General features: G+C 50.2%; 1 protein-coding gene across 1 annotated transcript; it reads right to left on the reverse strand.

Moving 5' to 3' along the window:
* Positions 1–2,926: 2,926 nt before the first annotated feature.
* On the reverse strand, positions 2,927–13,914 carry LOC129387622 (uncharacterized). Its single transcript, XM_055076842.2, has 3 exons — positions 13,738–13,914; positions 12,105–12,303; positions 2,927–5,125 (listed from the first exon to the last, which is right to left on the reverse strand). The coding sequence occupies exon 3, from the start codon at positions 5,114–5,116 to the stop codon at positions 3,848–3,850; it is 1,269 nt and encodes a 422-aa protein (XP_054932817.1). The 5' UTR covers positions 5,117–5,125; positions 12,105–12,303; positions 13,738–13,914; the 3' UTR covers positions 2,927–3,847.
* Between the last annotated feature and the right edge of the window lie 379 nt (positions 13,915–14,293).

Genomic DNA, 14,293 nt, shown 5'->3' on the forward strand with positions numbered 1-14,293 from the left:
TCGTCCAGAGCGCACTAGCCCTTGTGACGTTTGGTTGTTCTTTGAAACGGAGGGGGACACAGTAAAGCCAAAGTATATTTGGTCAATTTCTTGCATAGCGCGATAACTCGCGCAAATGTATCTCCATGCCCCCCCCCCCGTGTCAGCTATAAAAGCAGCCTACGCACCATGCTCTTAGGAACAATCTAGTGCGTGAAGAAAATGTAATTTACAATTTCCTTTTCTTTTTCGACAACCGCTTTCCTCCGCGTTTTCTTCGATCCATTTCAAGAGAACTATAAATCTGTACACGGGTACATTCGTGGATTTCTGGAGGTCGTACATATCTCCCCACTTGCACGCTTTTCCCGCCAAAATATTCCAGTAGAAGAGTGAAAAAGCTGGATCGATTTTCGTTCATGCCAGCCATCTGTGAAACGATAGAGATCATCGATTTGTAATTGAGGCATCGCTCCGATGACCAGTTATCCATGGTAAATTGTCCACCTTAAGGAACGCTGCCCCCCCTCCCCCCCGCCACCTTCCGGGCTTTACAGAATTTGTAACGAAGTTGAACGTTTGTTGCATTGGCCACATGTCTTTACATATCTAAGTGTTTAACCTTCAGAGCTAACTGACTAAAGAGTTTTCAGATCGTTAGACGTATTGATCTTTAGTGTGCGTATCGCTAAATTTCGACAATTATGACAGGAGTGACCGAGGGTAATTGTCATATATATTCTCGATAATTTATTCCTTAAGGAGCCCTAGAAACAGCAAAATGGGGGCATTCGATGGATAAGATGTATACTACCATAATCGCTGCCATCCAGCGAACACGCAACGACAATCTTTAACTTTACAAGCCATAAGGTAGTTAACAGCCTGTTGCACCGCAAGCTAGGAAACTATTACCCGTTATTCGCATGCAAATTGAACTGACATACGGGCAAAGTTAAACATTTGGTTACTTGAACCATGCAGTATGGTTGACAAGCGCTAAGCAGAGAGTACGTACGAAGAAAAGTACAGGGGGGCAAACGCAGCGTTTTTCCTACATGAGTGAAGCGCCCGTTACGGTGAGCTGGTGGTCCCGGACTCAATTGACCACTTCTTCAAGCAAAAATTCTCAACTATGGAACATGCTTCCCGAGGAACCAGTACAGATTATTATCTTTTTTTTTTCTTTTTTGAATGACATTATGTTACAATCGGACGAATGACAACATATTATTTGGTGCCTCAATCTCTACGCGGTAACATCAACCCCAGAAGAGTTGGGGCACCACTTCTAATCACGTTCTTATTTTGAGCGGCTGTCTAACTTGTATGAGGATTACTCAAATGCGGGTTACTATCACACACCTTCTTAGCACTTACCGTTCCTATCGTTCTTTCCAACAGCTTGAGGTCTGAGACTTGCCCTTGAAGCCGCCCGCTGTCACACTTAGCTTACAACTTGCCACGCGTGCAAGCTACGCGTGAAGCATGTTAAGGAGATGTATAATTTCGTGTTTTAAACTTTAGACGGCCACACTTATAACACGTGAAGTTCTGTAATGCGTTGCTTTCAAGCTGTATGTTTCGTTGAAACGCACTGCTTCAGAAAAATTTCGCTATTTTCCCCAAATTCTTTCGTAAATGTACGTTGTGAGCTTTGATTCATACAATAGTTCTAGCGTTAGTAGCTTTAGTTTCTGCCTAGCTAACTTTGCACTTTCGCTGTATTTCAGGGCTCTGATGAACTTATTTTGCACGGTGATTTAAGCTGTTGACATTCGTAGTCGTCATCCTGCCTCATGAGCAGTGTATGTCATGAGCAGTGTATGTGAGGCTGGACGGGCGCCGTATCAACACCACGTTTAAGCTTGTCAGGTATGAGGTTTCCTAACGTTCGGAAGAGCACCAATTTCACAAGATAATTTTGAGTTTGAGATAATTCACATGTTCATTCTATGACAGATGTCTAAAAAAAGAAAATACACCAAGAAACCCGAATGAAGAAGAGTGTTGTTCTTTTTTTTTTTTCATATCGAAGGTAAAGACTTGAGTTTCCATTAATTTGAACATTTCTTGCTCTAAAAAAAATTGTATCGCGTCTTTTTAATATTCAATGCGAGTTTATGTCTGACTATTGCAACAGCTCGGGAAGCCAACTGTTTGCCGCTGCTGTCAATTTAGTTAGGTTATATACTGTTAAAAAAACAAATGAGCGTCATCGGCGTAAATTATTAATTCTTCGGTGCAAGGAATATTACATATATCATCCATGTACAGTAAACACAGTATTGACCCTAATGTGGACCTTTGGGGCACACCCCTTCGATAAAGATGAATTCAACAATACATAACGTTTCATGTTCGTGGGGTAGATTTTAATTACGCTATAAGCGTACCTTGTGATGCCATAGCACGTGATCTCGCCTAGCAAGAGCTCGTGATATACAAAATCGTACGCTTTTATAATGCCTAAAATATTCCTACGGTATATAACTTCTTTTCAAAGTCTTCTATCAGCTTCTCTTCAATATCTATTAATGTCGACTCGGGTGACTCCTTTCACTTGTCCTTCGATAGACGTTGCCTTTAGAACGGACAAAATCAATCAAAACATCAAACTTGACACGCTGCTACCATTACTTAAGCTAGCAGCACCACTGTTAGCTTACGAATGCGAAAATATACGCATTTATAGAGATTGCTCTTTCGAGAGGATAGCTATCAGCGAGCAGCAAGGAGTAAAGCGCGCCAATTTTTATCAAAGCCAAAGGTCAATGCACTGTACTGCCGGTTGCGTGGAAGCCAAATAGAAGCCACAACTCTGCTCATAGCCATTTCTGGTTATCCTTGTACCCTACCAATTCTTCGTGATGTAGCTCCTCCCCCCCCCCCCCCCCCCCCCACACACACCTCATCTTCGCCCACAAGAAGACACAAACCCTGCAGATTATCCTTTCTACATTTACTTTTCCTTTTCTTTTTTCTTTTCTTTATTTTAATAGCCGGAGCGTTGTACAGAAAGTGCCTGCTAGCACCTCCATCAGTCGCGTTCAATTCTGCAACAATCTATCAACCGCAGCCCATTAAATACAATTATCCTACACAAAACTAGAGAGCTCACCAACCAGTTTTTTTCTTCCTAGCACTCAATTTTCTCCTTGATTCTCTCTCCCTCTCTCTTTTTTCTTTTTGTAACGAGCACATACTTTTGGTTCCGGACCATTCGCTATACGCTACAGCCGCTCTGTTTCTTTTTTTTTTTTTTTTACCTTTCAGTTGATTGCTCTTTATGACAGGCTCCGGTTTCTTGGCAAGCATGTCACAGGTGCCATCAAAAGCCTAGAGGTGCATTAGAAAACTCGTTCGGATGTCATTCGTGGGCTTCGATGGACGGAAGCGCTGCATTGCCGTACGCACAAATGACATTCGGACAGTCCGGATAGAACAGTTGCAGCCATGTTGCTGAACTAAAGACGAATCAGATGCGCGTGGCTACCTGCGCGGCTTGTTGTGGGCTTGCCATTTCGCGAGCGAAGCTCTTTCCCCGTAATGCGAGACGCGTGGTCGGCGCCATGCATGGCCCATTCTAGGTCGGCGCTTGCGACATCGTGAACAAGTCAGCACACACGCATTACAGGATTAATATTTCATCAACACGAACCGAATTTTAGCTGCCGCTTTACACAAGCACTAAGGCCGCCGGTGGTAGGTATATTCAGGGGAAGGTGAACACTACAGCTAATAAATGGCTTCGGTGTGGCAAGAAAAAGCGATTCCACAGTAGACACCGCCAAGCACCCTGCAGCTGCTTGACGTGCTGTCGCTGCTTGTAATGGTAAACGGTCTTGTAACTGTGGCACGTGGCGCATTAAAGGGAGTGCATGGAGCGGTTGTCCATGGGGGTCTTCACGTTGGCCGATACGTCGTCGACGACCGTCGCGACAATGGCGGCGGCCGAGGCTTCGCGTGGCACCATGGAGGTCGTCGTCTCCGAGGTCACCTCGGAGCGGGTCTGCTTGACGACCTCGTCGGCATCCACGCGGGTGACGGTCTCGTTGGCGAACGCCTGCACCTCCTGCTTTTCGTTCGAGGTCACTTGTTTGTCGACGTGCGTGCTGCTCTCGGTGACAGTGTGCGGTTTGCCCTCGACAGCCTGGGAGTCGTCGGCGGCGGCGGGAGGAGGACCTTTCCCTGCCGGGGCGTCGACCAGTTCCGAAGCCGTGGACATATCTTCCTCGGGCACGATGCCGATGACTGTCGGCGGCCGGAAAACGGGGTGCTTCTTCTCCGGCGAGGCGGCGCCCAGCTCGGCCTCGTCTTCGTCGAGCGGCTCCTCCTCGCTGGCTTCTCCCTCCTGTTGGCGCAGCATCCGTAGCTTGGCTACGGCGATCGAGTCCTTGCGCCTCAGGTTGAAGCGGGACGGCGGCGGCTCGGCCACCTCGTCGTCGTCGTCACCCTGTTCGCTGCTGGTGGCCGCCTTCAGGGCCAAGTCTGCCGGTGGCTTCACGAGCGGGGCCCGCTGGTACTCCGCCTCCTCATCCTGGAACTCGAGCTTGTGGCCCGTGCTCTTGCGATTCTCAACGTCTTCGCTCGACGGGGCCCTCAAGATGGACGCCCCAGGAACGACTGGCCCTGTATGCGGCGCCGCGTGATCGGGGCCCTGCGGGCGCTCCGCCGCCGACGTTGTTTCTTCCTCGGCGTGGTCGTCCTGGACGCGAATGGCGACCGGGTGCTTGGGTGAGGGCTTGCGCGACGCGTCTGCCGACACGTCGGGTACCGAGGCTCCTCCGCCGGCCACGGTCGCGGGCGCTGGAGCGGGCGTACTGAGCGTCGGCTGCGACGCGGCGAGCAGCGGCGCGCCGTCGTACGACTCGACCGTCTCTTCCTGGCGCTTGCTGCGCACCTCCTCGGTGGTGCTGGACTCGATGTGCGAGTCGCGGCGGCGCTCGACGCCCGTCGCCTGGTCCGTGACCTGCTTCGTGCTCTCCTTGCGCTCCGTGACCGACTTGCTGACGGTCTCCAGCATCACCGTTCTCTTGAGCATGCGCAGAGGCGCCCCGGCGCCCCGGCTCGGTGCCAGGGAGGGGGCGGGGCCTGCGTCGGGCGGCGCCTCGGCCGACTTGCTGCGAGCCGCCATCTTGAGTACCTGCGCAACGCCGTCGCGTCACAGCTCAGGGAGCACGCGACAGCTCGCACGGCGGCCTGTCTCCACGCGCAACGTGGTATCCGAATGGCGCGCACCTATCCCTGCGCAACGCGTGAGGTCAGTGTACCCAGTCGGCGGATTCCTTTCAACAATTACGTCGCTCTCGCTGGCTCTAGTCGCAGTCCTCTGGCTGCATTGTATTCACCATGCGAACGCTGAAGACGCATGTGAAGTATGATTACTAGATTGTGCCTTTTCCGTCGCATGCAAGTACATGACGGCTGCGCCTTTATTACCAAGGTGTCCTGTTTGTTATGCGTGTCACAAATAAAGGTGTCGCTTATTATTACGACAATCAACTCGACAAAGACTAGCAGCTTCACGTCTCACAACGGCTATAGTGAATGATTCGGTTCAGATTAATCAGTTCTGAGCGGAGTAATATCAACATATACTGCACTCGAATGTCGCGAAAGATCGTTGGATCAAGCATGTGGTTGCAGCCACTGACAACAACGTCTCTACACACGCGCACAAAGACTGTCGAACAGTCAAAGTTACAGCGGTAATCATTGTAAAATGCTTTTTCGAGAATTTCGCATACGTACTATACATCCAGAATTTTCAACAGCTAAAGTATCCAATGCAACATTTCAAACCGTATGGGTGATTTGTTCCCATACTTAAACGTAGACACAATTTGTATTCCGTGGGCTGTGCAGCGCATAAATGTATAGCCGATGGAATATCGAGTCCTTCGTGTACGATGTCCAGAAACGGGTTTTGGCCACATATAACTGCAAGACATCGCAGACGAACAAAGAGGGACAACAAGTTGCCCATGTTGAGTCTTAAATATAAGCAGCGACCGTCAAAGCAATAGCGAGTGATCGTCAGGGCGACCGTCGGGGCAGTCGACAGTGTAATGCAGATTTTTTGCCCTTTTATGCGCCGTCGAAAGTCCTTGCCTATTCCTTCCGTATAACGCTAAGCCAAAAGATGTCGGCGAGCCAAGCTGCAATAAAGTGGTCATATCAGGCCTCAGGTATTACCTACCTGTCACAGTCGGTGTACCGTGTGCTGTAGTAGTGTCAGTTTCCCACAAGCCTCTTTCACAGCGAAGCTGTTTATGGCTAGGTTCTGCCGGATCTAGTGTCGGTGGACATAGGCCAACAATTTTTCATACGTGGGCCGATCCCGAAAATAGTGCAATGCCGAGCTGACCCGCGGCGGAGGTGCAGTTCGCCATTAAGGGGCCTACATTCGCAGCTTCGCTGGTCATCCTTCTTCACAGAGTGGAAGGGCCCTGATCTTTTTTTTTCCTCCGTTCCACCGCTCTCACCTGGTACGTACTTCTTGTCCACATAAATGCCTATTGATAGTTTGCGCTGGCACTGACATTTCTTTCTCATGTTCTTGGTGCGGTTCCCGTGGTCACGTTAACACATATCAGGGTCAAAATCTAAGCAAGTTAGTACGTATTCATCTCGTGCTTTGTACACTTCCTTATCTGTTGTCCCCATTTTTGTGTGTGTGAGCGCTGCACAAATTACGAGATAGCCCCTAACACGTATACCTACAAACAAGTTCAAATATCTTCCCTAGAGCTATAACGTGCCTTATCTAAAAACTTTGACCTGTGGTGGCTACATGGCTTGAATATAGACATTATCTGCGAGCTCTGAAAGATATTTACGAGATCGTGCGCGACTTGTTGCCACGGCACAACGCGAACGGAGACGAGGACACGCTGTGTTTTACGCCACCAGCTCGCTCGAACAGCGCTTTCATTGCGGGATCGAATCCCGGCGACGGCGGCCGCATTTCGGTGGAGGCGAAATGCGAAAACACCCGTGGCACTTAGAATTAGGTGCAGGTTGAAAGAACCCCAGCTGGTCCAAATTTCCGGAGTGCCCCACTACGGCGTGCCTCATAATCAGAAAGTGGTTTTGGCATGTAACACCCCATAATTTAATTTAAAGCACTCAGTCTGCACACAGAATCAGAGGCGATCTTTGGCTTCACTGATCATACACGCGAAGAAACCTCCATCGCCTCTAGAATGTTCATAAGCGAATTATTACATCATGTTGACTCAGCGTGGATATCGCCTTTGAGAACCATGCGCGAAGCAAAGGTGCGCCATTATGAAGAAAAATACACCTCTCTGTAGCATACTTAAGCAATTTACTACAAAAATGTACACTCATACCTCAGTCACTAGTACTCAGTCTCCATTTTGTACTTTCTTGATTCCAGTGGGAAAATAAGGTCAATTTAGCCTGTTGAATGCAAATCACGCATTCCCCTTCGTCTCGGACTCCTCTGTACGACCTCCTTCCTTGGCATGTGCACTTCTATTACTTCTTTTTTTTTTCTTTAACTGACATGCGTCTACTTAAGCCCTTACCAGCATGCAGATGAACGCAAGCCGCGCGTATACGCTGAAAGTAACCCGGCTTCTTCCAATGTTTACCGCGACGCTCACAGCAGAGCCCGAGCGGCAATCGTAACGTGATTAACTACGGCGACGCAGTGAGGCGTAGCGCTTGACTATGTAAACGCCCCCCTCTTCGGGGTTGGGTAGGGACGCGTCCGAGAAGAAGCCCCCAGCGGGTGTGCCGCGGCGTCGACGTCAGTCATCCATCATCGTTCCTCGGCGTCGCAGCCTGTCGCTGCACAACTAAGCGAGAGCCTAGCGCGAATTGCCTCGTCTGCGCGCCGCGGGTCCCAACCGGCGGGGACTCGCGGCCTTGTGCTGCGCTCCTCGCGGGAGCCGCCGCGGCTGAAGCGAGCCTACGCCCACTGCCCGTGCACAGCGGCGCGTTACGCAGTCCGCGGGTCCCGCAACGAACGCGAGTGTACGACGACGACGTGGCGGAAGGCTCCCGCTGTTGGGCACAAACGAAACGCGATCGTAATGCAAGCGGCTGAAATTCGGCGTCAGTTGGGCGCTTTGTGAAGGAGCGATCGTGCGTCGATAAATGTGGTCGTAGCAACAGAGTTTATTCAGTTGCTGTGAACAAAGGTGTCGCACGAGGCACTTTCCACTGCGATCGAGTCCGATTGGGATCAAGTTTTTTATCCCGATTGAATAACGTCTGCAGCTTGAGGAAAGGGGCCGATTCGCGAACGAGGAATTGGATCCCGATTGGGCTCGACCGCTATATTGAAAGTGCCTCGAGTAACACCGGAATTATTCACGAGCTTTCTTTACGCGGTGACCGCTCCTTCAACCTTCAAAAGTTCTCGCACTTTCTTATGCGAAGTATTGTCGGCCATAAAAGTTTACAGACACGGCAGCAAGGTTCACATTTGGGCGATTAGGTATACGGATCCGCGGTAAAATGAGGGTAGCGCGGTGAGCAAGGACGGAGAAGAGACACAAGCGCTTGTGGTGTCTGTTACTTGTCCTTGTTTGTCGCGCTACCCTTATTTCATTACACAGGCGGTTACCGCGACAAATGTGAACTTCTGCACTGTTGACGCGTGGCGCTTCTCGTTTAATGGGTCACGGTGTAGGTCGCAAACGACTACTGCAGATTGATACTTCAAATATGAGGCTATACGTGTCTAGGCGTTCGCGGGAATCGACTTTTGCGCAAATTCCGTGTCCCACTAAATGTTGTGGCTGACAGTACGTTCATTCCGCTTCGGCAGACCTAGATTGAGCCCACTCGAACGACGAGTGTGAGAGCTCCCGAAAACATGATAACAACCCCTCCCTGCGAAGAGGGTTGCCGACACTTCCTTCGTTCTCTAAAGCGGTTTCTATATATGCAATACTGGCTCAACGGATACTCTGTGCGATAGCTTGATTGATGAGGTTTCTCAAGTCCTAAAGCAACGATCGAAAACGCCGTAACCAGGCGTTTCGGGTCATTTTGACCACTTGGGCTTTTCTTTCTCTTTTTTTACTATTTTATTATTATTATTTACGTGAACTTAGTACACGACCTTTCTTGCACTCTGGTCCCGACGGAATGCGGGCGCCGTTGATTGGAATCGAAAAGTGGGGTTAGGCAGCAGAACGCCTCTGTCACTGAGCAACCGCGGTGGGCTTGCGCGACAGCATTTCGACATGTGGTCTAGTTTAGTTGCCTATATTTGCTTACGATGCTGATTTCTGCATCGAACCCAACTTTGCTTTAAGCGCTGCCCCTGACTCCGTAAGGCTCAGCAAGGGCCAAACTGGAACGGTTCAAACTGAAATGAAGTTCGTCCACTTCGTTGGCTAAATGAAGCAGGGAGATTACGCAAAGCAATGGAAGGGGCTAGATGGTCCACGTTCATGTTGCACTGAGTTTTACACTGACAAAAAATAAAAAAAGAAAGTAACAAGGACGCAGAAGGACGAAGTGCAAACTACCAACTCTATTTTTGTTGGAGAACACATTAATATGCAAAGTGACAAAAAGGGGAGGACAGTGATGCGTCACGTGACAACGTGATAGCCAGGCCCACAGGCTTCATTTGCACCCATTCCGCCTTGCGAACAAGATTTCGGCTTCTGTGAGCGTGACAGAGCGTTACGCACTATATATTGACGTGTTAATTTATATATTCACGTGTTCTCTAACAAAAATAAAGAGATGGTAGTTTGCGCTTCGTCCATATGCGTCCTTGTTCCTTTCCTTGGTATTTTTTTTCCCAGTGTAAGTATCAGCGCAACATAATCTTGGACCAGGGAATTTCTTTTCCTACATCGACCACACTTTAACCACTCGCCGAAGCACCGGTTTTAGCTCCTTCATCTTCATGCTATCTTGAAAGCAACAACGTGTAGTCTGCGCCGGATTTCATTAGCTATTGCAATCAACACCAGCATCATCAGCATCTTCTTTATGTTCACTGCAGGATAAAGGCCTCTCCCAGCGATCTGCAACTGGCCCTCTCATACGCCAGCTAATTCCATCTTACGCTTGCAAATTTCCTAATTTCACCACACCACCTAATTCTCTGCTGCGCTCGACTGCGCTTCCCTTCTCTCAGCACCCGTTCCGTAACTTTAATGATCCACCGGTTATCTGTCCTACGCATTACATAGCCTGCTCAACTACATTTCTTCTTTTTAACGTCAACTATGCGTAGAATATCAGCCAACCCCCCTTGCTCCCTAACCCACACCGCTGGGTTTGTATCATTTAACGTTGCGCTTATCATGTTTCGTCCCATCGTTCGTTGTGAGGACCTTAGCTTCTTTTCATGCTCCTATGTTAACCTTAGTAAACTTAGTAACCTTAGTAGAATACCTTAGTAACTTGCGATTCGCTGATGATATTGCCTTGCTTAGTAACTCAGGGGACCAATTGCAATGCATGCTCACTGACCTGGACAGGCAAAGCAGAAGTGTGGGTCTAAAAATTAATCTGCAGAAAACTGAAGTAATGTTTAACAGTCTCGGGAAGAGAACAGCAGATTACGATAGGTAGCGAGGCACTGGAAGTGGTAAGGGAATACATCTACTTAGGACAGGTAGTGACCGCGGATCCGGATCATGAGACTGAAATAATAAGAAGAATAAGAATTGGCTGGGGTGCGTTTGGCAGGTATTCTCAGATCATGAACAGCAGGTTGCCATTATCCCTCAAGAGAAAAGTGTGTAACAGCTGTGTCTTACCAGTACTCACGTACGGGGCAGAAACCTGGAGGCTTACGAAAAGGGTTCTACTCAAATTGTGGACGACGCAACGAGCTATGGAAAGAAGAATGATGGGTGTAACGTTAAGGGGGGATAGGAAGAGAACAGATTCGGTGAGGGAACAAACGCGAGTTCATGACATCTTAGTTGAAATCAAGAAAAAGAAATGGGCATGATCAGGGCATGTAATGAGGAGGGAAGATAACCGATGGTCATTAAAGGTTACGGATTGGATTCCAAGAGAAGGCAAGCATAGCAGGGGGCGGCAGAAAGTTAGGTGGGCGGATGAGATTAAGAAGTTTTCAGGGACAACGTGGCCACAATTAGTACATGACCGGAGTAGTTGGAGAAGTATGGGAGAGGCCTTTGCCCTGCAGTGGGCGTAACCAGGCTGATGACGATGATGATGATGTTAACCTCAAAGTTTGTCCCATGCGTATGTACCAATACCGACGCAACGATTGCAGTGTTAAGCTGCCCTGGGGAGCACGCGGGTCGAAACAAGGCCAGCAAGTAACACGCGCTGACAGGACTTTTTGGAGTATCCCCAATGCTAGCTTCTCCCCCGGTCATTCATATCTCCCGTCATGCAGCGCGATGCGTGTCTTTGTGCCGTTCACAGAAGCTGTTGAGCTGCGCCTTCTGGCAAGTGTCAAAATCGTTTATCGTCGTTGTCACGACGCCAAGCGAGGAAGGCTCCGTAAACAGATGTAGTCGTGCAATGTTTTCGAACTTCCGCGTGTGACCGCTGTCAGATATTGTTTGTACCGCCATCGCCAAAACACGCCACTGCGCGCATGACTGTGCCTGTCATCGGGGTCACGTTTACAGTGGCCCCTGTAAAACTTAGCTGCACGAAACTCCCAGAATCAAGTTGTTACGCTAGAACAGTCCGTGAAAGCACACGACAGCCCATCGCGGTATTGGTCGTAGATTGGCGAACGTGGCGGGCCAACGGTAAATAGCTCTTGCGAACGAAAACCTTTGCGAATTCTGCCCCTTTTCTCTCGCAAGGCATTAGTTCGAAGATTATAGACGTGAGTGTTAATCGGACGGCTGCTCGAGAACAACGCGTCACAGGCTGGAAGCGAGAGCCCTGCAGATCAGTCAGTGGCGTAGCAACAGGGGGGGGGGGGGGGGGGGGTTGCAAGGGGCCAGTAGGGGGGGGGGGGGGGTCATATACGTCTGAAGACACCCGAAAATTGTCGATATCCTCGCCTTCCTCGACTACATCCGGGGGGGGGGGGGGGGTGAGAGAAGAGCTAAGGGCCCCGGGTGCCAGACGACCTAGCTACGCCACTGCTGCAGATGTCTCGACGGCGCGCCCATTCCGACTACCTTTTTCCTCTCTTCGCAGCCGTGCAGCACGAGCGGGCGCCGCGGGGTCAGCCGCGCCGGCGCCTGCGTTCTCCGGCGGCGATGTGCCACGGGCCGGTGGGAGGAGGTGACGTGCCGCCCCTGTGCTGCCCTGCGCCGCCGCCGCTCGTGTCGCCGCTCAGAGACCTCTGCTGGAGCGCACCGCGAGAGCCCGCCGAGCCTGCGGCAGCCAGGATCACCGCCGGTATTAAACCATGCCGCCTTACCACCGCATCACGCTATCGTCATCGCGGTATCGACAACAGTATGTGTGGGGGTCGAGTGCACATGCGTCGCCGAGAGCATGCCGATAACCATTGGGCTACGAGAACGTTCGTGACAACTGAAGTTGGAATTTCCCGTTGTAAAGTAAGGAGAAAAAAAGGATGGAAGGAGACAGGTATCGCCACATTGCTGGTTTCACTGTAGCAGTTTTTTTTTTTTGTCGATCTTAAAATTACCCATATCACATTTCGCGAGTCCTGGTCATAATCGCGCCAACGAAGAGTGGCCAAGATTTTGTCAAAGCTGAACGAACCACGCCCGTGCCATACATGTATAGTCGTTGCCCACTCCAAAAGATAGCAGTCAGTCATTTTACGAACAGTTAAGCTAAGCACACACTGACGCAACGTGATTGTTAACATTTACAGGTGGTGCAACATCCGCTTAGGAAGTTCCACAGACTTTAGGAAATCCTACAGACAAAATAGAGTTCCAGTACTGACTTTGCACTCAGAAGCTTCCAATAACAATTCAGCAATCCTTCTATATGAAGGCTGCCTCGTCTTGCACACCAACAAGTCATTATTTGTGCTCCACTACAAGAGGGCCACTATAGGCTCCATACCCAATCACTATCATTACAGAATGGCCGTTTGACACATCGTGAGTGCTGAGAAACCACTGTGATCCCTGGGAAATAGCCTAAAGTTTGTAGCCAATCCATCCTTGTGACCAGCGCACATATTAACATCCCACTCGTCATATAGAGATAACGGTGTTATTTCGCCTGCAAGCCGAAGACGCTATGTTAGCGAACACAACCCGCAAACAATTTGTTGTCGAACGCTCTGTTACAACAAACAACAATTGTCAGTATACATGGCTAGAACCCATGCATGTACACTAATAGATACTCAAGGGGGCCCACCGACGTCGCTTGCAGACAGCGCCTTGCATCGTAAAGTGGGTTACTTTCAGGCGCATGTCAATGGTGGGTACGTAAGTGGACACGTAAGTGGATACGTACAAAGCACGTGTAACCACAGCACCGACAGTCCATAGCTGTCATCCCAGCACGTACAATCACTGCCTGCAACGGACACCCTTACGATAAGATACGTTGTGCCTCACTACATTGTGGCCAGGAGTTTTCTGTGCGGGTTTGCTTACCTTCTTTTATTTCGCTAACATAAGGACAAAGCAGCACCGGTTAACGCTCAGCGACGTTAGCGCTTCAGCCAGGCGTGCTACCGACCTCGTTTTAGGCATCGCGGCGACATATCTCTTCCTCCGACAGCTGGCATCGCGGCGACATATCCGACAGCGAGCAAGCCCGGTGAACAGGCGACAGTCTGCCGGGCGCTGCGCGCACATAACCGCGGGTGCGTACCTTGTTCGCTGTCTCGCTGACCTGAGGCTTACAAGCGACGGTGGCGACGCTCAGCTGCCCCTCATCGTTCGGCTGACCTTGGTGGTTGACGGACCACCGGTAAACGAAAGATACGGGGCGAATTTCGGTGGGCGGGCCGGTCCATTGAGGCGCCCGGCCGTTCCTCGGCCCATGCCCCACAGACGGCAGGGAGCGCTCCAGCATGCCCCACTGTTTATGGCGCGAGCTGTGGCGACGTCTGCCTACATCGCAGTTATGGTCAATCCACCGCTGTGGACACGGAACAGAACGAAAAGGAAGATGATGCCGCCTCGCTGATGTCGGGCTGCGAGAACGTACGCAACTGCTGCACCATGCCTGCAAGGCACCCTCTCCGTCTGCTTGTGCTCTAATCGGCGACCAAATTCTCCCTCGCAGTTTTGTATGACATTTACTGCTACTGTGGGGCACTCCTTGACACCACGTGCATACTTGCGCCAGATCTTGAGGACGAAGACAAAGGAGGCCATTTTTGTTGTTATCCTCATCCATCATGGTAGATACCCACTGTGAGGTA

Source organism: Dermacentor andersoni, chromosome 2, assembly GCF_023375885.2.
Source record: "Dermacentor andersoni chromosome 2, qqDerAnde1_hic_scaffold, whole genome shotgun sequence".
NCBI classification, from domain to species: Eukaryota; Metazoa; Arthropoda; class Arachnida; order Ixodida; family Ixodidae; genus Dermacentor; species Dermacentor andersoni.

Coding starts and splice junctions, on each gene's coding strand:
- LOC129387622 (XM_055076842.2), bottom strand. CDS start 5,116: ATGGCGGCTCGCAGCAAGTCGGCCGAGGCGCCGCCCGACGCAGGCCCC.